The following is a 22,787-nucleotide window of genomic DNA, read 5'->3' as shown; positions in this document are numbered from 1 at the left end:
TCAGGGTCGTACCCTCTGTCGTAAACAGCAGGATTATGAAAGCATGATCAAAGACTGCGACACAAACTCACTCATGGCCGCTGGTTCATGGCTTATTTAGCACCTCGGCTGCGACTGTCACTCATCGTGGTGCCCGGTGTGTCCGTGTTCAGACGCCTGAGCTCGGGCGGGATGGAGAGCATGGGTCTGGCGGTGAGTCGGTCCCCGCTGGAGCGGCTGGAGTTTGACAACGCCGCCCTGAGGAAGCTGCCCGTGGACCCGTCGGAGGAGCCCGGTCCGCGGCAGGTGAAGGGAGCCTGCTTCGCCCAGGTGACGACGCAGCCGCTGACCCGGCCTCACTTCGCCGCCGTGTCGCAGGCCGCCCTGGGGCTGCTGGGGCTCCGCGGGGAAGAGGTCACCGACGACCCGCTGGGGCCGGAGTACCTCAGCGGCTCCAGGGTGATGCCCGGGTCCGAGCCCGTCGCCCACTGCTACTGCGGGCACCAGTTCGGACAGTTCGCCGGGCAGCTGGGCGACGGGGCGGCCTGTTACCTGGGGGAGGTGAAGGTTCCTCCGGGTCAGGATCCGGAGCTGCTGCGGGAGAACCCGAGCGGCCGGTGGGAGATCCAGGTGAAGGGAGCCGGGCTGACTCCTTTCTCCAGGTACAAGCTGCTGCTGGGAGGGACTGTCAGTGTCATGTTGCATTTCAGTGTTTGGAAGAAACGTTTATATGCAGTGTGAGATGAAAATCACTTCTATTAGTTATTCAGCTTGAAATACACATTGATATTTGGTTAGGGGTTTATCCAACATCTCTTTAATACTGATAAGAAGAAGACAGTGAACTGTATTTGTATAGCACCTTGTGAAACAGAGTTAGAAAGTGGATTATAAAACAAATATTACAATTTCAAAACATAAAATACAACAAGATAGAATACTGTAAGTAGTTTCAACTCACTGATAGTGAGTATATACCAAACAATATGAGTGAGTCTTAAGAATAGATTTAAAAGAAGATGCTGTGTTTACCTGCCTGAGATTTAAATAAGATGAAACTCATAGGTAACCAGTAAATTGCAGAAAGGTTTGGTTTAACTTCTCTTCATCTTACGTGTTAAAAGTCTGGCAGCAGCGTTTTGTTTAATTTTTTGGCGATAACAGAGTAAAGTGCATTGTAGTTTTAAAGTCTGGAGGAGAAAAGGAAAAAACTTAAAGAAAGAAATGATCTAACTTTGGTTTGCTTTGTCTCAGGCGATCAAAGCAGGACTTCACAACTTTGGTCAATATTATTATCATTATTGTGATGATTTGCTGTATTTTCTACCTGTCTGTGTCTCCCCTCCTCAGACAGGCTGATGGCCGTAAGGTTCTGCGCTCCAGTATCAGAGAGTTCCTCTGCAGTGAGGCCATGTTCTTCCTGGGTGTGCCCACCACCAGAGCTGGCTCCGTGGTGACCTCTGACAGCAGGGTGGTCCGGGACGTGTACTACAGCGGAAACCCGCGCCAGGAGAGATGCTCGGTGGTTCTCCGCATCGCACCCACCTTCCTCAGGTGAGTGCAGGTCATTGCCCCCCCCCCATCCCATCCATCAATGATGTCTGAGCTTTGTAAACACAAGAGATGTCTGTCATCTTCGCTGTGCAGGTTTGGATCCTTTGAGATCTTCAAGCGGGCCGACGAGTCCACGGGGCGTCAGGGTCCCAGCTACGGACGAGATGAGATCCGAGGTCAGATGTTGGATTACGTCATTGAGATGTTTTACCCTGAGATCCAGCAGAACTACCCCGAGCGAGTGGAGAGGAACGTGGCTTTCTTCAGAGAGGTCAGAGTCCCTGAGTGACTTCCACCCCGCCTAATTTTTTTTCTTTAACATTGTGAGACGGTGCTTTGTTCAACATTTTGGTGGCTTTCTTAGAGAATAATTCATGTATCTTGATTTTAAATTATCAGGCCTGTTTAGGGGCATGATCATTTTGATCCAAATTAAGCATCTAGTGAATTTTTGTGTAGGGCTTCAGAAAGGAACTGTTGGACCTTGGAGAAAGTCAGAATGCACCTACCTAGTGTTATTCTAATTTCCACAAGTTTAGTGTTTGCAATAAGTCACAAGACACATCTTAAAGAAGGGATGTCATGTAACCCTGGAAAAGGACGGGGGGGGGGGTTCAAATGCATTGACAGGCCCAGACATTTTAAGAAAATATGTACCTATGTATGTAAGACTAAGGCACTGACATTACAGTTTGAAGCCAAGAACATTTATGGATCATATTATCCTGTTAAGCTGCTGTAGACTCAATGACTCAGTTTCTGTGTCCTCTGCTCTATATGAGATGATTAGAAAGCAATGATGCAATTTACCCTCCTCAGGGGAGGTTTTCAGATTATAGTTTCTTTTTGGATGTGTTGCAGAACGGTAGCTTATCTGTAAGATGTTGTGTTTGCAGGTGATGCTCCGTACAGCTCGACTCGTGGCTCAGTGGCAGTGTGTAGGTTTCTGTCATGGAGTCCTGAACACAGACAACATGAGCATCCTGGGACTCACGCTGGACTATGGTCCCTATGGCTTTATGGACAGGTCAGACATTTGTAGAGTTTTTATGGCTGCAGCGCCCTCTGCAGCCACATGTGGTGATTCATTATTTTGGGCTCCACCTCCGTGCAATGAAGTTGTTTTCATTTAGAGAAAAATCTGACTGAACTGAAACACAACTGAACAGTGGATATTACTCATGATCAGCGGCTCCCTGAACCGGAAGAGCTGCGACTTAAGCTGCAAGTATCAGTCAGTTACACAATTCTTCAAGGAGAACGTACGTACACACTCACCATAGTAACATAGAGCAAGAACAGGAAGTAGGCTGAGGAGTGGGAATCAAAGAGGAAACATTCTCCCTTTTCCAAGTCATTGAACAATCACACTAATTTTGAAGCTGCTGTTCTAAGGTAAAACAGTTGCATAGTGTTGCTTTATTTCAAAGGAGTCTTTATGTTTTTCTGCTGCAGCCTATTCATCTGCCTCTCACAGCAGCAAGTTGAAAGGGCAGTAAAACCATGATCATTACCACAACACACATATTCTGGGTTTAAAGTGTCCATCGCAACTTTCCTCATTTCCTTCAGGTTTGATCCAGATTTCATTTGCAACGCCTCCGACAACTCGGGCCGTTACTCGTACCAGGCCCAGCCGGCGATCTGCAGGTGGAACCTGGTGAAGCTAGCAGAAACTCTGGCCCCGGAGCTGCCACCGGACCGGGCTGAGTCTGTCATGGACGAGTACCTGGATCTGTACAACGGCTTCTACCTGGAGAACATGAGGAAGAAACTGGGCTTTTTGAAGAAGGAGGAGCCTGAGGATGAAATTCTGATCACCGAGTTGCTGCAGACCATGCACAATACAGGTGGCGTTAAAGAGCATCATATTTCCTCGCAGCAGAATGTGATGATGGAGCGTTATGTACACAAAGCACAGTGATGAATCATGGGACATATTAAACCTGTTGCACCACTGTTGCCTGCTTCTCTCCTGCAGGCGCCGACTTCACGAATGCGTTTCGCAGCTTGAGTCAGATTTCCTGTCCCACTGAGGGAGAAGCTGAAGGAGAAGAGGAGCTGGTGAAGAAGGCAGCAGAACTCCTGCTGGAGCAGTGCTCCTCCTTAGAGGAGCTCAAGGCCGCAAACAAACCGACGATGGATACACGGTGAGCAGGTCAACGCCGCCATGTACAGAACAGTCCACACTGTTAGCTTGATTTGTTCTGTAGTAAATAGAACATCAAAGTATATTTAGAGTGAGAAGATAAGTAAGTTAGTTAAATACATTGAAGTAATCTGATTACTGTAGGCTGATAAGGGTTCAGTGTCACAGCAACAACACACAGGCAGTACATTTAGAACAGTCATGGTTCATAGCTCCAGTGATCTTTACTCAACCTCCACCATCACATGTTTTAATAGCTGTTGAAATCCACACCCCCCAGAAGATGAATCCTAATGTGTGACGCACTGACTGTAACTTGTGTCACCACCAAGTTTCCCCTTAAACACAGGAAGTGTGGTTTTATTACCATTTTGATTGTGCTCCAGAAAAGTATCATATTCATTACCCTTAACAGCCAGTGATCGATGACCTGAGTATACACCAAACTATCACTGAGCAACATGAGCATCCATTTAGAGTCATGTTTATGATAAGTCATACGCCATCTTGATCAGAACCGTTAAGTTTCAAGGTGGTAAAAAGCTGCAGAGAGTAGCTGCACTGTGGGTTATAGTCAGTAGATGATTTGTTTATTATATTTAAGGGAGCTGGTCAGAATAAACTGCTCATCCCATTATTTAGCATTGTGTCTTCTGGAGATGGAGGGGTGGCTGAAAGGGAATGACAGAATATACAGATTGCTAATGAGAATGATTTATGGTCATATTGGTTTAAAGGGAACGGCCTTACCCTCACCCCCCTTCAAATTGGTTATTGGTTAAACCTCATTAGTCAATTGAACCCCTTGTTAATATGAAAACTGAAGCACTCGTACTGATTGCTGTCAACACTTTGCAGTCATATATTTCCATTTCAGTTTCAAAATGGGAACCAAAATCATTCGATTAAAATGCTGCTAAAAACACAGCCCCAGGTCGTTATTTTTTTTAACTGCGACAATGCTGGAGAGAAAACCAAATTTCATTATATCTGTCAATGTGGTCCAGCTTTGTATATTGTACAAGACAGATCGGGCGACTTATAATTATGTCTTGTGCTGTCTTTTGGACGTGGTAGAAGGAAAATCTGATCATTGAGCAGACCAGAAGTAAACATGGAGGATCAGAGTAATCGGAAATGACACGTTTAAATAAGTGATGTGATTTCCTGCCTAACCCAATCTGCTCATGTAAACAGAGTCAGTGAATTTGCCATAAACATCACGTCCGTCTTCTCTTCATCTCATTACCTTGTTTTCCCAACGAAAGTATCTGAAAAGCGGATGAAACCGGGATCGACCGCAGCGGCAGATTCAGTCCTCTGCTCTCTCCAGCACGTCGCTAACAATTTGAACTGTTATGATTCCTGTCTGCCGTCGACAGTGAGCTGGCGATGCTGCTCTCCATGGCTCAGAGCAACCCAGCGCTGTTCCAGATGATCTCAGACAGGATGACACTATCGAGGCAGTTGGAAAAACTCAGCCGACTGAAAGACCTGATGGAGACGAGCGGGGAGGAGCTGAGGGTGAAACAGGCCGAGGACTGGACTCGCTGGATCGCAGGCTACAGGTGAGATAGAGGGAGAGAGGCCTGGTATCTGATAGGAAGAGGGAGAAGTAATAATAAAACAAAAGCAAAGGGTGAGGAACTAGTTTAACCGGATGAGAGTTTATTTTTTATTTGTTTTGGGTGGATGGTGATGGGTGGAAGTGTGACTGATAACAGGGGCTGACAGAGAGGGCGGGCGACAGGAGGAAATGGGATGTTGAGTCTGACATTGTTCCATGACTGTAACTCTCCGACTGAGTGTTTTTTGCGTTATCACTGCCTCAGGAAGCGTCTGGCTCGCGAGCTGGAGGGGCAGAGCGACGTGCGGGCCGCCCAGGAGGAGAGGGAGAGAGTGATGGACGCCGCCAACCCGCGCGTGGTCCTCAGGAACTACATCGCCCAGAATGCAATCGAGGCCGCCGAGAGCGGGGACTTTTCTGAGGTCAGGCTCGGATTCACTGTCGGTGTTAAACACATTGTACTTCTGCTGCTGCCTCCGCCAAGGGGGAGTCCATCGGTTGGTTTGTCAGTGGGATTATGCAAAAACTACCGACTGGATTCCCACTAAACTTGGTGGTTTGATGAGATATGGGCTTAGAAAGAACCCATTGCATTTTGGTGCAGCTCTGTAGAAACAGGGGCATATAAGAATTTTCTCTATCTTAAACATTGTGATGTTTTTGACATTCTCATACATTTCCCAAGGAATCATTTATAGATGTTAATGATAAATATCACATATTCAGGAACACTGATATCTAAGAGTGTGTACAAACTGGTTTATGCAGCACCTCAAGAGTGACTTATAAATAATTGTTAGAGTTCACTTCAATTTCCTTTTTGCTGCAGCGTTTCACTTTCAGCTCTCACTTCCTCACAGGTCCAGCGGGTCCTCAAGGTTCTCGAGAAGCCTTTCTCTGCACAGCCAGGTCTGGAGCGTCCTGCGTGGGCGGGCGGAGGCGGCGCCGCCGAACGGGCGGAGAACGACGAGGGGGAGGAGCAACGGCAAGAAGCTGCGTCTTCATCCGCAGCCAGAGATCCAGTTCCCTACAACAGCAAACCTCCCGCTTGGGCTAATGAACTCTGCGTCACATGATCTTCGTAGTAACTTTCCTGATTATCAGCTCGTCTGCCTGAAATGAAGAGAGCGCTTATTATGGTTTTTACTTTTAATGTCTCTCCCCTCTCTTCCAGTCATTGTACAGCTCTCTCTTTCATAGGCAGGCAGCATCAGGGAAGTTAGCATGAGGCACGACACACCACAGGATCCTCACTGATACAAAACAAACAGGGACGGAGTTGATTTTGGTTAAAATACATAAAATTACAAACATGACGGGGCCATATCTGGTTAAAAAAGGTTTTGACCATGTGTGAAGTGGGTTTTAAGGATAAGTTTCCCCCGATGGCTTCACATTTCTGAATAAAACAAGATGTTGTGATGGAGTTTAACAATCGAACGCAACTTAATCTTAGGAATTAACTTGACTTTATTCTTATTTCCTGTAAATTTCCCAAAAAATGGCTCCCTCAGCTCGTTCCCTGTCTGTTTAGTGTTTAGTTGGGTATTAATGACGAGTCAGACAACAAGTCCTACAGTGACCTGTCTGGTTCTGATGACCTGTGGGGTGTCACCTCAACATATACCAAATAATATGACGTATATAGTATGCGTGTGGGTGAAAGATGATGTTTGAAGTGTGCTTGTGGTTGAAAGGGAATTGCTGCACTTGATCCTTTAAGCCGCAGAAGATAAAACGCACAATATATTCTCCTGTTATTGTAAACACCACAACTGGCATAGAACAAAACCACAATTATGAACTTAGTTGTTTAATCTCACGTTATGTGAACATCGAGATGCCAGTTGAGAGATAGAAAAATGGGAAATGCATGACTGAGCATTGTATTCTGGTGGTGACAAGACAAACCATAAGAACAAGGTTATTAACGTGTTATAAATGTGATGTTATCAAGAGTGAGATTCTAGATAAGGGAAGAAACACCCATTCATGAATTTACTGCCTTAAAGGGCATGCACCACTGGTGGTTACTCTTAACCTTTTGAATCCAGATCAATCTGTTGGTTTGGATATGAGTTTTAGATATGTTGTAAAAACTTGACATCCAATGACAGGAATGGACATGAAATGAGATTTTAATTTTGCTTAATAAGTGTGAAATATAACTTTGAGCGCTTCCTCAGCTATTGCTTTAACCCATCTTAATAAACAGAGCAATGTGTAATATGTGTGGTATCCTTCCTTCAACCTATCATAGCTGACTTGTTATTGTGAGAGCTGAATTCCACCTCCACATTTCTGTTTCATTACATGAAACACTCCTGTCACATGCCTCATACTGACACAGGCAAATGCTTCAAACCTGTCTCTGTTTGTATAAAAGTGAGCCGGAGCTGGGACAGTATAAACCGTCCTGTTTGTTTATGATATATCAGAGTATTAGTTCTGTTTCCTGGAAGCATATCTCTGTCTCTAGCACATCACTACATTCTTGAGTTTGTCTTCACCTCAAGTCCCAGCAAGTCCCAAGGACGCAGTTCTGAGGAAATGGAACCTGCAGTAACCAGGCCTGATCTCACACTCACACACACACACACACACACACGTAGCTCTCCACCTGCCGACGTGTTTCACTCTCCCTCTGTCAGCCTGCGGTCTCATGTTACTCACATTCCACTCTGCGTTTCACCTTTAATTGTGAGTCTCCAGCGGGAGTGGCTCTGGGTGACCTCAGGGTGCGGTGGTGTGTGTGTGTGTGTGAGAGAGAGAGAGAGAGAGAGAGTGTGTGTGTGTGAGAGAGACAGAGCGTATAGGTGGGATCTGGGACAATGGGCGTGTAGAGACGACGCACAAAAACAAAAACAGCCAAGGGAGAAGAAGAAGACTCAAACCGGACGTATTCTATTTTTTATTTAGGTTTTTCAACTTCTATAAACATGTCCAAGCGCGTCAGACCCGGGTACTACCGACAAGAAGTCAACAAAACCTCCTGGGAAGTGCCGGATCGGTACCGGGACCTGCGGCAGGTGGGCACCGGGGCGTACGGGACGGTCTGGTAAGTGGAGACCCTCCCATCACACACACTGGGGGGCTGTTGAACTGGGAGCTCGCTGGGAACAATGGGAACAGATGGTGAGACATCCATCAGGCGGACAAAAGAAAAAGTCCGTGCACGCTCCGCTGAACATGCGCTTGCTCCACTTCCTGATATGATGGAGACACTTGCACCTTCACCAGAGTCTTCCTCACGTTCTCCAGCCTGCTCCCCGGGGGGTCACAGCCTGATGAAGAGTGCACGACTCGAGGTTTAAACACACACACGCAAGCGCTCGCACCAAGTTTGTACAGATAGAGACACACAAACTGATCCTCGGGTTCCTTGTGTGTCTTTGTTATCGGTGATGGACGGTGTGGGCGTGTCCTGAGCTGCTAACCAGTAACTCAATGCAACTTAATAACACATGAACTACTCTGAGAACAACATGCGGTCCCACACATGGCGCACAGGATGGATTGTGTGTGTGTGTGTGTGTGTGTGTGTGTGTGTGTGTGTGTGTGTGTGTGTGTGTGTGTGTGTGTGTGTGTGTGTGTGTGTGTGTGTGTGTGTGTGTGTGTGTGCTTATAATCACTGACCTTTCAGGACCAGTAGACTCGAGTGGGTCCAAAGCCTGGTCCCTTAAAAAACGTCATAGCTTAGGTCCTGGTTAAGGTTCAGGGTTACACATGAGTTGGTCATGGTTAAGGTTTAGGGACAGCTTTGTTTAGACTGACCATGATGAATCGGAGTTAATACAAAGGCCTAGCTGTGTGTGGTTCAGGTAACACTGGTGTTGTGGGGACCTACATCTGTTTAAACATTATGGGGACTTGTCTTCCTTATGGGGACAAAAGCAAGTCAGACTTAGGTAAATCATTACATTTTAAAATGAAGACACAATATAGGTTAGGATTAGGTTAAGGTTAGGATTAGGAGTTCGAATTAGGCAAGTAGTTACTATGGTTAAGGTTAGAGTAAGTGTCCAGGAAATCAATGTAATGTGTGTTTGTGTGCTTGCAGTCATATTTTGTAACTATTAGTCAAATTCCTGATCAGAAGATAAGTAAGTAGTTTATTCTCAGAGAAGATCTGATTTATCCAATTTTTCATCATGACCGAATGGATTTTCATTATTATTTCCTTATGTCTTTAGATCAGATAATCTTCTTTGGGAGTTATCTATAAAACATATTTATATATATATTGTATGCAATATTGTCTCAGAGCCTCTGATGTGTTGTGACCCGCAGCTCGGCGGTGGATTCCAGGACAGGAGGCAAAGTGGCGATCAAGAAGCTGTACCGACCTTTCCAGTCCGAGCTCTTCGCCAAACGGGCCTACCGGGAGCTGAGGCTCCTCAAACACATGAAGCACGAGAACGTAAGAACCAGCACCCAGAAAGTCTTTATCTTAATCCTACAGTAGAAAACATGTATGTGTGATACAATAACGACCAGAGGGACAGAGGTTCACGTCCTCCTGGGTGATTTACTGTATCGTTCTGTCTGATGCAGGTGATTGGCCTCTTAGATGTGTTTACTGCTGACCTCTCCCTGGACAGATTCCACGATTTGTAAGTAAACTTCCTGCCCCTGCCAAACGCCAAAGGAACGTTGTGAGGCAGCAGCCGGTTGTAAAGTTTCCATAGGCGTGAAGTTTTTGTTCTCCTTCTTCTCTAAGCTACCTGGTGATGCCGTACATGGGGACGGATCTGGGGAAGCTGATGAAGCTGCAGAGGCTGTCGGAGGAGAAAATTCAGTATTTAGTTTATCAGATGCTCAAAGGGCTGAAGGTGAAGAACCCTGCGTCGATCGTATTTCCAGTTTATTACCTCGGTCGATCTGTTCTGTTGATTAAATCCCTGTTGTATTCTTTTATTGCAGTATATTCATTCGGCCGGTATAATTCACAGGGTAAGTTGTTTAGGTGGATATAAATATACTTTTGTAAGTGTGAGGTTAAGAATCATACATTATTATCTTCTTATCTTATTTAGGAGGAAGTTGTTGTTTCATCGCTTCATTTTAACGTTTGCAGGACCTCAAACCAGGAAATCTCGCCATCAACCAAGACTGTGAGCTCAAGGTACGGCTGCACACCCTGGTACCTCAAAACACACAAGATGTCTTAGTTTTTAAATACTTCAATAATGCCGTTCCGATCAAAAACTGACTATTTGCATCTGTTTGCTCGGAAATCCTCACCGATTCAACGTCTTTAAGTCCCATTTTTGTCGGCCTTGATGTGTAGATGTCTGTGCGTCTGACTCTGCCCTGTCTCTGTTCACGCTCTGTCAGATTCTGGACTTTGGTTTGGCGCGACAGGCAGACAGCGAGATGACGGGCTACGTGGTGACTCGCTGGTACAGAGCCCCCGAGGTCATCCTGAGCTGGATGCACTACACTCAGACTGGTAATGTTGAGCTAATTAAAGGACGGAAACACACTCTTACACCGTCCTGTTCTCCTCATTAGCACCAGAGCCTCGCCGCCTGGGTTTGATGTTTTGTTATCTTGAATTCTCCCAACTCGAGGCGTCGGTTTCAGCTGTGATTTACTACATTTCCCACAATGACCTTTGAAACCTCAGGAGGACGGGCTCCGACTTGTTGCTTAATTCATTTTTCTAAAAATGTCTTGTTGTTGTTGTGCCTTCTGGGCATTTGATGCCACTGAGACATTAGCAGGTCATTGATTCCTCTACTATGAATAATTATATAATTCATCCATCCATCCGTCCTCCATAGTTTTTACTACTTATGGATCATGGTGGGGGGTGGGGGGGGGGGATGGGTGAGTGTGACCTGTGCTGTGAAGAGTTTTGAGTGGGCGATAAGATTAGAAAAGTGTTTTATGAATACAGTTCATTTACAGACAAGTCAGAGTGTCCAATAAGCTGCTTGTCATTGTACTGGGAGAGGAAACTGGAATACCTGGTAAAAACCCATTCAGACAAGGGCCATATACATTTTACAGTACATATTTTAAAGCGCTGCTTAATACACTTAATATAGATAAAACATCTTGCTAGACAAACACTAAACCGGAGCCGGAGGAAAGACAGTATTTAAAGCAGATGTAAAAGGCTGGAAGAGAGTGACAACTTAATCTTGGAAATCCAACATGGACAAGAAACTTTTGCACTTTGTGGCACCTTTGCTCTTTTTTCTTACAGTTGCTGCAATATGTGAAATATAGACGTATGAAATCCAGACTAGAGTCTGAACCTTGTCTTCTACGTGCAAGCTTTGCTCTGCTTCAGTGTGACAAAGGACAGAGTTTTTTAAGGTGCAGCTCTTCCCATGCCTACCAACTAGAGCATTTCATTCCCACGGGGAGATAGTTCTAGTGGAAGGGGCCAGAGATGGAGAAGCCGCTGTCTCCCCAGGTTCTCTGTTTGTCCCTCTGGGGTTTGGAGAGGAGGTTTGAAGGAGCTGAGAGGCTCAGGTTTCCTGCTGGGGCGATGGTGGAGGAGTTTGTTTTTATGTTTATGAATAATAAGAAACTGAAGTAGAAGAGGAAGCCTTGTTGTATAGCAGATTAAAAAACTCCCAAAACAAGGAAGATTAAGTATTACAAATTTTGTTAAAATAATACACCTAATTAATATATAAATAAATACTATTATATTTAATAAATATTTATAAACTAAACAATAGCTTGTATTATAATTGTATTACATTGAAATGGGTTTTTAAACAATGCTGTGATGGGTTTTGAATAAAAGCGGAAGTACTTGAGGTTATATACATCTAAGTTCAATTGAGTCCAAATGTAATAATAGATCATATCCACTAGATGGTGATCTTTTAACACTTTACAGACACTTAGACTCATCTTATTCTGATGATCACTGGCCTACTACGCTGTATATTAAATGCTTTAAAATAAGAATTATCAAGTCTGAAATGAGTGAAGTTCACTAACTGTGATTTATGTCTCCTCTGCAGTGGACATTTGGTCTGTGGGCTGCATCATGGCGGAAATGCTGCAGGGAAGACCTCTCTTTAAAGGCAGCGACCGTATCTTTTCACCTGCAGGACACGGGTAAAGGTCAATAAGGTGCAACAGGGCGTGCGTCCCCTAACATCTAGAGCAGCTACTACTGTTTGCTAGGTGTCGCTCTGTTGCTGAATAATACAGAGAATGTAGCAGCACATTTAGAGAGAGTGAGTTCTCTGGAAGAATTGCCGTTTAATTATCCTCTGTGTGATTTGAATCCCTTGTGACCCTTGACCCCTGTTCGTCAGACCTCGATCAGCTGACTGAGATCATGAAAATCACCGGAACACCAACTCAGGACTTTATATCAAAACTAGAATCCCAGGATGTGAGTGCAAGACCCGCAAATCAAGAATTTAAATTATTCACTCTCTGGTTTTATTTTACCGCCCAGTTGTGTCCCCAAGTTCTCCGACAGTGTAGGAACTGGAGGCACAATTTGGCACCTAATGATTTATATCCAGAATAAATGTCCTTGTTTCTTCTCAGGCTAAAAGCTACATCAAAAGTCTTCCCAAAGTGGAAAAGAAAGAGCTCCAGAAGCTGATTTCCACAACTAATCCACAAGGTAGGACACGCTCAGCCTCGTAATTCTGCCTGCGTTCAGTTTGACAGTCTATCTTCTGGTTGCCACTCTTTCCTTATTCTGTTTACTTCCACCTCCCTCAGCCGTGTCTGTGCTGGAGCGCATGTTGCTGCTGGATCCTCAGAGCAGGGCGACCGCTGCCGAGGCCCTCACGCTCCCCTACTTCACAGAGTTTAGAGAAACTGAGGAAGAGACGGAAGCGCAGACGTACGACCACTCGTTAGACAACGCAGACCTGTCGCTGGACCAGTGGAAACGTAAGGATGAAGGGAACGGAGGGGGCTGTTAGACTGATTATGGGGCAACACAGTCAGAAAGATCAGTGGAATAATAACACAAGGATGTGGGGGAAGACAATAAGAGCATTTATGTTTTATTGACGGGCGTCCTGCCGTGCTTCTGTCTCCAGGTCACACCTTCACAGAGATCTTGACGTTCAAACCCGTCGTGCCAGAATCCAAGGAAACATCACTGTGAGACAGAGAGAGTGGGCTGAGCAGCCGGGGACCAAACCTAACGAGCACGTCTTCTTCATCTCCAGCTACAAAACCTCTCTGATCACAAGAATTAATGAATGACCACAGACTCTGTTCCCCCTCCAGTGCAACCTGCTGTGTTTTTGATTCCCTCGCTGTTTGTCGCCGTCGTCGTAAAAAAAACAGATTTCTTTCTTTGTAGCTTGACTTCGTTACAGCAGCTCTACTTCCTGAGTCGTTTCAGCACTTCCTACTGTGCTGAGGATCCTAACTCACACTTATACTTGATATAAGTCGGATAATATCCAAGTACATCGCTCCTTACCTGTGAATCTAGAAATAAGAGGAGACACAGTTTTTAGAACACTGAAATTCTTGAAATTGCCTGGTGTCAGTCGTTTAATTTCCAAGACTTATTTGTATCTGTGGTTAAGGCCGGGTTGAAAGTTAATAGATAGAAAAATGCTTCTTTAATCAGTGAAGTAATTCCCCGATCAGTGACTACATGCCCTTAAAATTCCATTAATTGTTGTGTTTGTGTGCACGTGTCGTCACTGTATGTGTACTATGACCTAGTCTCTCCTCGCCGGGGCCTTAACGATAAAGATCGGCAGCTCTTATCAAATCCATCCCAGCAGGTTAAAGGCAAAAACATTGTCTTTTTCAATTTTAAACCAAAAACACAAGAGAGAAATGTCACAATGTTGTTTTTTTATGAAACTGAAATTTGCACAAAACACATTTTCTATGTTGATCCGTGAGTGAATGTTTTTTAACACCACCACTGTATTTTTTAATATTAAAGATTCTCTTTGAAGATGATGCAAATGGTATTTTTTCCACAAACAAATCGGATATATTTTGAGATTTTAAGCTTCATCTTTAAACACTGAAACATGATCAGACAGTACAAAGACAGATTAAATGAAGAAAATTGGTTAAAACTGATGTCTGGGAGTGAGGGAGCTCAGAGGGTGATGAAATAACCTTTAATTTAATTATTTTAATACAGTTACTGTACATACTAGTTATTCACTGCAGTGGAATACAGAGTTACAGTATCGAAAACTTTTCCTTTATGTCCTTGACAAGGTATTCCACAACTTCAATAATTTATTTCAGTGGAATTGGGGATTTACAACCAATTTAAAAATAATATCTAAACAGCAGAGACCGAGATATCATAGTTTTCATTCTCTGGAATGGATCAAGCTCTGACAATTCTGCTTTATTCTTTCTGCCTTGTTAATGTCTCAGTCTTACAAACTCCTCATCCTCGGTTAATGATACAGGATTGTACCGGTGACATTTTTGGGTTTATTTCTTCAGACTTCCACCAAGGACATGACTATACAGCTGATTCAAGGGTTGAATGGTTCCGACCAGGTCCTGTCAGGTGGTTGGTGTGTACAATTTGTGGGATTTACCTTTAAAATATTCTAATTTCAACCTTGAACGTCGAAACTGTTGTCTGGCCATAAAAACAGCTTTTTGTGTGGTAGATGTAAATGAACACCAGGGGGCGTCATTGTAAACAAACTCTTGGTTAAAACTGTGATCCAAGACTAAAATATATTCACAGATATTCAATGTCCCTGGATGATGAATAGTAACAAGCTATTGACTTTTCCTCTTGCTCCAGCAGCAGATAAAACCTTTATATAACATTACATTGCATTGCTCCTGCTCATAGAGAAAGTGCTGCACATAGAAGCACCGTATGAATGTAAAACTGCAATGTGCTGTCATCAAGACTAGGAAAGCTCCATATGAATACAGATCATTTACCGTTTACACCTCAACACCACAGACTGTGTATAAAGATTCACTGCTCCACATAAAGTGAAGCCAAAGAATCCCAACAGCTGCAGTACAGGCCTCATCCATGTTAACAGATTAGACATGGGACAAACTAAAAAGTCAAATAATTTCCGTCTGTCAGGTAGTTTCTTATCACGCTGATGTGTGTTCAAGTGGTCCTCTTTCAGTATGTTTTGTTTAAATTTGTTAGTTGATGCAATAGAAATGGGGTGAGACGTCTTGATTGGCAGCTGAGACTCACTCGTTACTGGGCAGACTCTGGCAGTGTTCTAATCCGGAATATTTGGGCATTATTTTTCGATAGTGGGAGGAAGTGGAGACACGTCGTCCATCTTTATTTAACGCTAGCATGCTGACATAAGCACTTTGCTCAAAGAGGCTGATTTATTTGTCGCTGTTACAGAGATTTATTGTTTTGCATTAAAAACCGACAACCTTACTTTTGTAATGAGCGTGATTGATAACTCGGAGGAACGAATGTTTAAACAGATCGGCTGTTTGCTTTGAGATTCTGCTCATTCCTCCTCGGACAGGACGTCCTCCACTGGCGGGTGTTGAATTTAACAAGCTTGTGACCTCCAGATCCTCGACTCCCAAGGGCGACTCCCCCGAGGACCAGCTTCCTTTCCTGGGCCTGAGATCCTCCAAAGCAAACTCTGGGGGTAAGACCTGTCCTGGGTACACACACACACACACACACACACACACACACACACACACACACACACACACACACACACACACACACACACACACACACACACACACACGCCACACACACACACACACACATAGGACTCGGGTCCTGCTTGATAGTTCACTGAAAAGTCAGAGAGTTCTGTTCCCACTGCAGACAGGAAAACAGAGGGGAAAGCACATTTTTTTACCCCACGATCCCCTCCTCACACACACACACACACACACACACACACACACACACACACACACACACACACACACCAGTAGCACATGGAAGGACTCCCTCTCTCTCTGTCTTGTTTGTTGACCTGCGGTTTATTTTCAGACTGCGCTGGGTTCAAGCCGCATACTTCTTGAGACACCCACATACACACTTGATGAGTTCACATGTTTGCATCTGTACACACATGATATGCCTGGCATGCATGCATGTTGAAAACACAGCACACACACACACACACACACACACACACACACACACACACACACACACACACACACACACACACACACACACACACACACACACACACACACACACACACACACACACACACACCACAGACTGACAACGACTCAGGAGGGAGTACATGTGGAATGGCAGCGATGCCCAAACACTGATCTGACCCAGGTCAGTGTCTTTTCTTTAAGTGGAATGTCTGATATAGCTGTGTTTATTTCATACGTCTGAGGGAGGCTCATCACCGTGAGTCTCACCATGGTGAGAGGATCAACAGCGTCTGCACTGACATTCTTCACCTCGCACACTCCTCACAGCTCATTCTGGTTCCCGTGCATGAAAGATTGATCGCGGTGCACGGTGATGGAACATTGCAATTTGTCTTGTTTGTCTCGCAGAAGAAAAGAAAACCTCTGATGGCTAATGATTGGACAAATCAGAGGCAACACGATCCCTGCAGGAGCAAAACCAGCTCTTGATTTCCAATCCAAGGTCATTACACAGGCAACAGAGGATCATTTATTCTCTGAGTAATCTGTGCCGTCATGTCCTTGCTGGAGACCAAACAAACAGGGAGTTTTTACATTGAGGCAAAGTGAAAATGTGTCAACTTGCTAAACATCCTTCTCTTTTGTCTGTGTGCAGGCTTTCACACAGATTTATATTTCTACACCGTGTGTCTGTGTACACGATGTTCACCATATGAGTGTTTGCTTGGTTTCAGATGTCTGTTTGGATCCGTGTTGCTTCTGCTGCTGGAGGCCTGTGTTTCCTCAAACAACATGTGTCACGGATGTTCCTAAAATGACGTATTCTGGATTCTTTTAGCACATGCAACTAAACAGAAAGAAAAAGGGTTGCGTAAAAGGTCTGTGCACCAAATGTGGATTCAGTTTTATTTTGGGGGGGCATGCACAGACTGCTGTTGAACAAGACTCCTAAAAAAAAAAAATGTTTTCCACTTTCAAAAGACAGGAAATGAATCTCAATTATTTCCCATGATCAGCAATTCTTTTTCCAGTTTTCCATTTGTCTGCTTCGGTGAATGGTTATTTGCGTTTATAGCTTTCCTGCTACAGTATTTGTTTGTGTGTCTCTTCCAGTGTTTGTTTTTCAAGCAGAATTCCCAGTACAGTGAGTCACGTGGCCCGACATACTGGAGCAGGGGGGGGGAGTTCTCCATCTTCATGTCTGTCTCACCCTTCGTCCCTCCGACCTTATTTTTCGGTCTCTCCACATGCCTGAGGCTCTATCTCTGTCCTGATCTGAGTGAGACGTATACAGAGGTACACGTGTCTGTGGAAACCCTTCAGGAGGAGCGTATAGGATCAAGCTCTAAACTCTAAAAGGAAATTCCACAGGCTCACATGGAGCTGGTGAGCCCGGCGAAAGGGGCACCAGGAGCTGGGTGGGTGAAAGAAAGTCAAACGGAAGCATACTGGGAGGTTTAGGAAGTAATAATAACGCTGAGGTACAAAGAGAAAAGCGTGAAGATGTCAGATTGCAAGTGGAGGACAGGAGAGCAAAGAGGGGTGGATGAAAGTATAGGAAGGGTAGATGAGGAGAGAGATGCTCGGGGCTCAGGGGAGAGATATCTCAGTCCGAGGGAGCAGTTTAGTTTACAATATCTCAGAAGCCGTCCACCCTCTGTTTGAAGAGCGCTGTGGAATCTGCGACGCAAAGAGTGCATGCCACAGATTGTGATCCCTCTCCCGGGACGACTCTGCGTCCATCTGTGCCGTGTTGACGTACGGGGTTGTAGTGTGTCACATTTAGAGGCTTTACGCTCCTGAAGAGCCCTCGAACCCGCTCTGACCCACAGCAGCGATGGGAGCCAGCTGCTGAACCCAGACAAATGGGTTTGCTCCTAAACTGAAGAATAAAAAGGAGCCCACAGTTTTCTGTGTTACTCCCCGGCTGCTGGGGAGCTTTGGCATCTGGGACATGATGTTTCTTTCCTCTGAAAAGAAACAACAAATTGACAGATAGATGCTCATAAATATGTTAACACTACATATAACAGTTTATTGTTTGATTTTCTCTCGACACAGCATATGAATAAATCAATGTTTTAATTTGACAGCCGTCAGATTGTGAAAAGCAGATTCCCACCTCTGCATAAACACCCAACCTCCACCACAAACAGTGACAGCACTGCCAAGTATACAAAGATGACAAAACATAAGACAAAGTGAACGATTTTCTATTGTAAGCAAGGTTTAAGTTTCTGAAAGCTGACTTCCATGATGTTTTTGCAGTGGGTAACAGTGTAAAAATAGATTTTAAAATGATTTTAAAACATGCAGATGAGGCGGAATTGCTTATTTGTTTATTCAGAGTCTTGCCTGCCAACATCTTCCATGAACAAAGTTGGGTTGAGTCCACAAATCAATCACCTCATCGTATTAGCATGGAATAATAAACACTGCAGGAAAATCAAACAGAAGCTACAGGAGTGTGAGGTGTAGGGTTAGTCCAATGGCGTCTGTCCACAGGTATTCTGAACACAAACACACAATCCAGTGAACTCACACTGCTCGATGTACCTTACAAACCTGTGGCAAGAGTGCACTTCCTCTTTAGAGCAGCAGCAGCAGTCCTGTGTTGTACACAATTTGCTGTAAATTAGCTCAAACATGATGCACAGATGAAAGTGGAGTTTAATCTTTGCTGTTTTTTACCCCTTCAAAGCTCTCAAATTAAGCTTCATCCTTAAAATGCTGATTAGAAGCGGAAGCAAATTAAACCTTTAATGCTTCACTGCAGCCCTGATGACACAAACACTTACATATACACTTATTACTGATTCCCGACATCAGAGGAATCACGCTGGTGTTTGTCGGCAGGAGAGCAGAGACAGACCCACAAACAGGTCGTATCAAACCCTGACCCCCTGCAGGCTTCAAAGGTGGCTGTTAAAAGTTTGTAGTTTCCTCACAGACAGAGAAAAGCAGCTTGAATTCATTCTGTGAAGTCAGATTCCAGCGGTGACAAGCTTCCATGGCGGAATGATTTATCAAAACAACCACAAGCATTTCTTGAAACATGTTGCGTAATCCCCTTCTTTGTTGCCCGTTCCCATGATCACTGTGATCTGTTTCTCAATTTCCCCGTGTGGGATCAATAAAGTGGATCTTATCATATAAGGGAAACCAGAGGACGGATTCCCTACAAGTCAACAAAGTGAGTGTACAGAAATTCGCTTACACAACAGCTTGACGCAATTTGAGATGATAAATACTGATTGATTCATGGTCAGTCGGGCACATGACCTCAGCGGTGACCTCAGCGGTGACCTCACTGCGGGGTTGCAGCTTCCCGAACGTTATCCTTCACTACGCAGCCGATAAACCAGGCAAGACAAGGCCTCCCGCTGAGTCATGGGCCGGGCTGAGCTCTGGGGTGAGAGGGCACAGTAGGTCACGGGCCTTGTGTTGCTCTTGCTTTGCGTGGAGAGGAGCTGCTTCTGTGGCCAAGGTCAGAGGGAACGTGAAATGGCGGGCCGAGGCTGCAGGAAGGGAACCGGGCCAGGGACTATGGCAAGATTAGCAAAATCAACATTTTCCTTTTCAAGTTCCCACCTTCTTATATAACTGAGCGTTAATGTCGCGCAGCTTTCAAATCACGAATCGGCACAACGCTGAGTAGATGCCAGGTCGCCTCCATTGTGTTCCCCCCCCCCCGCCCTGGCTAATGAAATGATAAATTGTGTTCCTGCTGTCTCTCGTATGAGTGAGATGAAACGCAGGGCCGGCCTGAAGTCAGGAAAAACAAACAGGCATTATCGCACAATGGTGGATGAAAATGTACCCAGGAGTCAAAGCCCTCAAAGACGGTTATATAAGCCCGGCAGAACCTCCTGAGCCGCGGCAGCTTGATGTGTTTAGGGCCGATGATTGCTTTCAGTTGTACGGACTTACTCCGAAGACCGAGGCGAAACAGAAACTCTAGCATTTTTTCCCCCCCTTTACTAAAAAAGCCAATCCTCGCTGAATTAAGGGAAACTCTCGCAGACGCACATGTATCCGCGGTGTGGCAGAGAACAGAACACACTCTTCTTTTCCTTTTTTTCCTGAGGGGGTTGGTGGACGGTGGCGGTGAGGAATGTCCGCATCTGTCTTGGGGATATTTTGTGTTTTATAGCTGTTTTTCTTCGGGATGCCAGTGAGCTCTGTGGTGAGAGCACAGGGCCGCGGGCCTCCGATCGGTCCACATGGGCAGGAGACACCACACCAAACATGGTCGCCGCAAATTAATAAAAAGCCACAATTGTGTTGTCTTTGTGTTTCTTTTTGTTCCTACAGCGACCAAGTGTTCGTCTCTGCTCTTGTTTATACGTCCTGCTCTTATGTGGCAGGATGCAGCGTATCAGGTTGCTCTATAAATACCCACAGAATAAGTCTTAAAATCTATGTATAAGAAATGTAAAGGATCTTATTACACGCTACAACACATCATGTTATTGCTTTGTGAGCAAACTCAACTGACGTGACCCAGAGGGAGTGAGAGCAGGGGAAACGATGCGGTTAGAAACAGAGCCACGAGTGATAAAAATAATCTTTCTGGATTATATAAAGACTGGTTTTTCCTCTCCAGTGTTTGGACGACGCAGCTTTTTGGATGAACTCGGCCATGTTTCACAGACAGGCCTGCCTGGTGGAGTGGATGTTCTCCTGTGAGAAAAACACACAGGGACGGGATGAGAGAGCAAGGTGTGTGTGGCAGATGTGCGGGGTAATACATTGACAGGATGTTTACCAGGAATGCTGCTGGGTGACCCCAGTTCCCCTGTAGTCCCCCCATAACAGACCAGTGATGATGTGGTGAGAATACGCTACATGCTGGTGGTCTCTTAACTCTTCCTGTCAGGCTGAATGTGGCAGATGGTGGACTCGTAAAACTTAGATTACACATAGAAACCGTATTATTAGCAGTGGTGACAAGATAATTTGGATTGTTGGATTGTCCATTTCAAAATTCATGTCCCACAAAAGATACGATCATATTTTACCAGTCTTGTTATCTTAGAGATGTTTTCACTAGTGTGTTTCATCTAAATTGTACAAATTGTTGTTGTCTTGATCCTAGAATGAGCCTTTATATTTACATATTTTATATTTACATCAGGAGCGGTTCCTCTCTACAGAGGCTGCCATGCTTTTTACAACAGCCAAAACTGGACAAACGAAACACCTTTTGAGTTTTTATGACAACTGAAGGCTACCACAGGTTCTCTTCCATGTTTGGAAGGGGAGAGTGAGGTGAGGGGTATTCAGCTGCAGCATACAACTTCACCACTAGATGTCACTAAATCTTACACATGTAAACTTTAATTGCTTTAATGCAGAGACTTCGATGAAATGTTTGATAGCACCAGAGCCCTTTTTCTGAGAACTTGTCCCCTTCCTTTTAATGCTATTGCACCAAAATACAAATCACCTTTGAAGTTCATGAACAAAGCTACGGCTAAAACAATGATTTGCACTTCCTTCTAGACAAATAGCCAACATATCATTTCAGTATTGATTCAATGAAAGTAAACCAATATTATTTAGATTTCTTTCAGGGATGACAACGTTTTCCATATCTCGCTAACATTCTGCAGAAGAACCAGGAGAATCTTTGTTTGACGGCTTAATGTGAATTGAGTTATACTGGCTCTGGTGATGCCTTAAAGTCTCTTATGGTGCATGACATAACAAATTTTTACCAAAAGTGTTTTTCACCACGATTAAAACAAATCTAATCTTATTGAACTGTGGGCTCATCTAAAGTTTGTGAATATGTCCCTTACCTTTTATTTTGTATTAGATAGATAGATAGATAGATAGATAGATAGATAGATAGATAGATAGATAGATAGATAGATAGATAGATAGATAGATAGATAGATAGATAGATAGATAGATAGATAGATAGATAGATTACTTTATTCATCTCCGAAGGGAAATTAAGTCGTTATAGCAGCCGGTATATTTGAATACAATAAAATACAATACAATAGAATAAAATAAAAAATATTGAGGTAGATAAGGTGCAGTGGCAAGATGATGGTAATAGTTTATATTACCATTTATCATTTGTCATTTGTTTATATTGCCATATATTTTGTGGAGCACTTTGTAACTTAGTTCTGTGCTATACAATTAAGGTTATTCTTAATATTGTCGTTAATTCCCCCGAATCTCAAACCACTTACCAGTCACATTAACTCTTGTTGTTTTCAATCCACATCCTCTGTGTTGAGACTTGTGGATTCGGGTGGTTAATGCTTGTGTTTGCAGAAAACAACGAGGAGCCACTAACAGAGATGCAAATGATCATTAGCAGACGCGTGTGCGAATCAACAAGAAGAAAAAAAGGAAAAAAAGGAAATCCTCCTTTCTGCATTATCAGCCAATTGTTCCCTGAGAGGAGGAGGAGGAGGAGGGAGGAGGAGAAGGAGGGAGGAGGCT

General features: G+C 44.3%; 2 protein-coding genes across 2 annotated transcripts; both read left to right on the top strand.

Moving 5' to 3' along the window:
- Nucleotides 1–18: 18 nt before the first annotated feature.
- On the top strand, nucleotides 19–7,476 carry selenoo1 (selenoprotein O1). The gene is made up of 9 exons (XM_061076000.1): nucleotides 19–641; nucleotides 1,330–1,533; nucleotides 1,627–1,804; nucleotides 2,430–2,560; nucleotides 3,106–3,383; nucleotides 3,515–3,683; nucleotides 5,065–5,250; nucleotides 5,515–5,671; nucleotides 6,110–7,476. Exons 1-9 carry the CDS (start codon nucleotides 88–90, stop codon nucleotides 6,332–6,334), a joined length of 2,082 nt encoding a protein of 693 aa, XP_060931983.1. The 5' UTR covers nucleotides 19–87; the 3' UTR covers nucleotides 6,335–7,476.
- Nucleotides 7,477–8,093: 617 nt separating this feature from the next.
- mapk12a (mitogen-activated protein kinase 12a) lies at nucleotides 8,094–14,106 on the top strand. Its single transcript, XM_061076276.1, has 12 exons — nucleotides 8,094–8,307; nucleotides 9,540–9,669; nucleotides 9,804–9,862; nucleotides 9,970–10,081; nucleotides 10,173–10,202; nucleotides 10,327–10,374; nucleotides 10,587–10,701; nucleotides 12,239–12,310; nucleotides 12,539–12,618; nucleotides 12,780–12,858; nucleotides 12,960–13,133; nucleotides 13,286–14,106. The coding sequence occupies exons 1-12, from the start codon at nucleotides 8,189–8,191 to the stop codon at nucleotides 13,351–13,353; spliced, it is 1,086 nt and encodes a 361-aa protein (XP_060932259.1). The 5' UTR covers nucleotides 8,094–8,188; the 3' UTR covers nucleotides 13,354–14,106.
- Nucleotides 14,107–22,787: the final 8,681 nt, after the last annotated feature.

Source organism: Limanda limanda, chromosome 8, assembly GCF_963576545.1.
Source record: "Limanda limanda chromosome 8, fLimLim1.1, whole genome shotgun sequence".
Lineage (NCBI taxonomy): Eukaryota > Metazoa > Chordata > Actinopteri > Pleuronectiformes > Pleuronectidae > Limanda > Limanda limanda.
The sequence above is the reverse complement of the archived record's forward strand: the minus strand, read 5'-3'. Positions and strand labels throughout refer to the sequence as shown.

Excerpts from the sequence above, each read along its gene's own strand:
- mapk12a (XM_061076276.1), top strand. The coding sequence starts at position 8,189 with ATGTCCAAGCGCGTCAGACCCGGGTACTACCGACAAGAAGTCAACAAA. Across the intron at positions 9,863-9,969 it reads CTGGACAGATTCCACGATTT|CTACCTGGTGATGCCGTACA; the intron begins GTAAGTAAACTT and ends TTCTTCTCTAAG. Across the intron at positions 12,859-12,959 it reads TTCCACAACTAATCCACAAG|CCGTGTCTGTGCTGGAGCGC; the intron begins GTAGGACACGCT and ends CACCTCCCTCAG.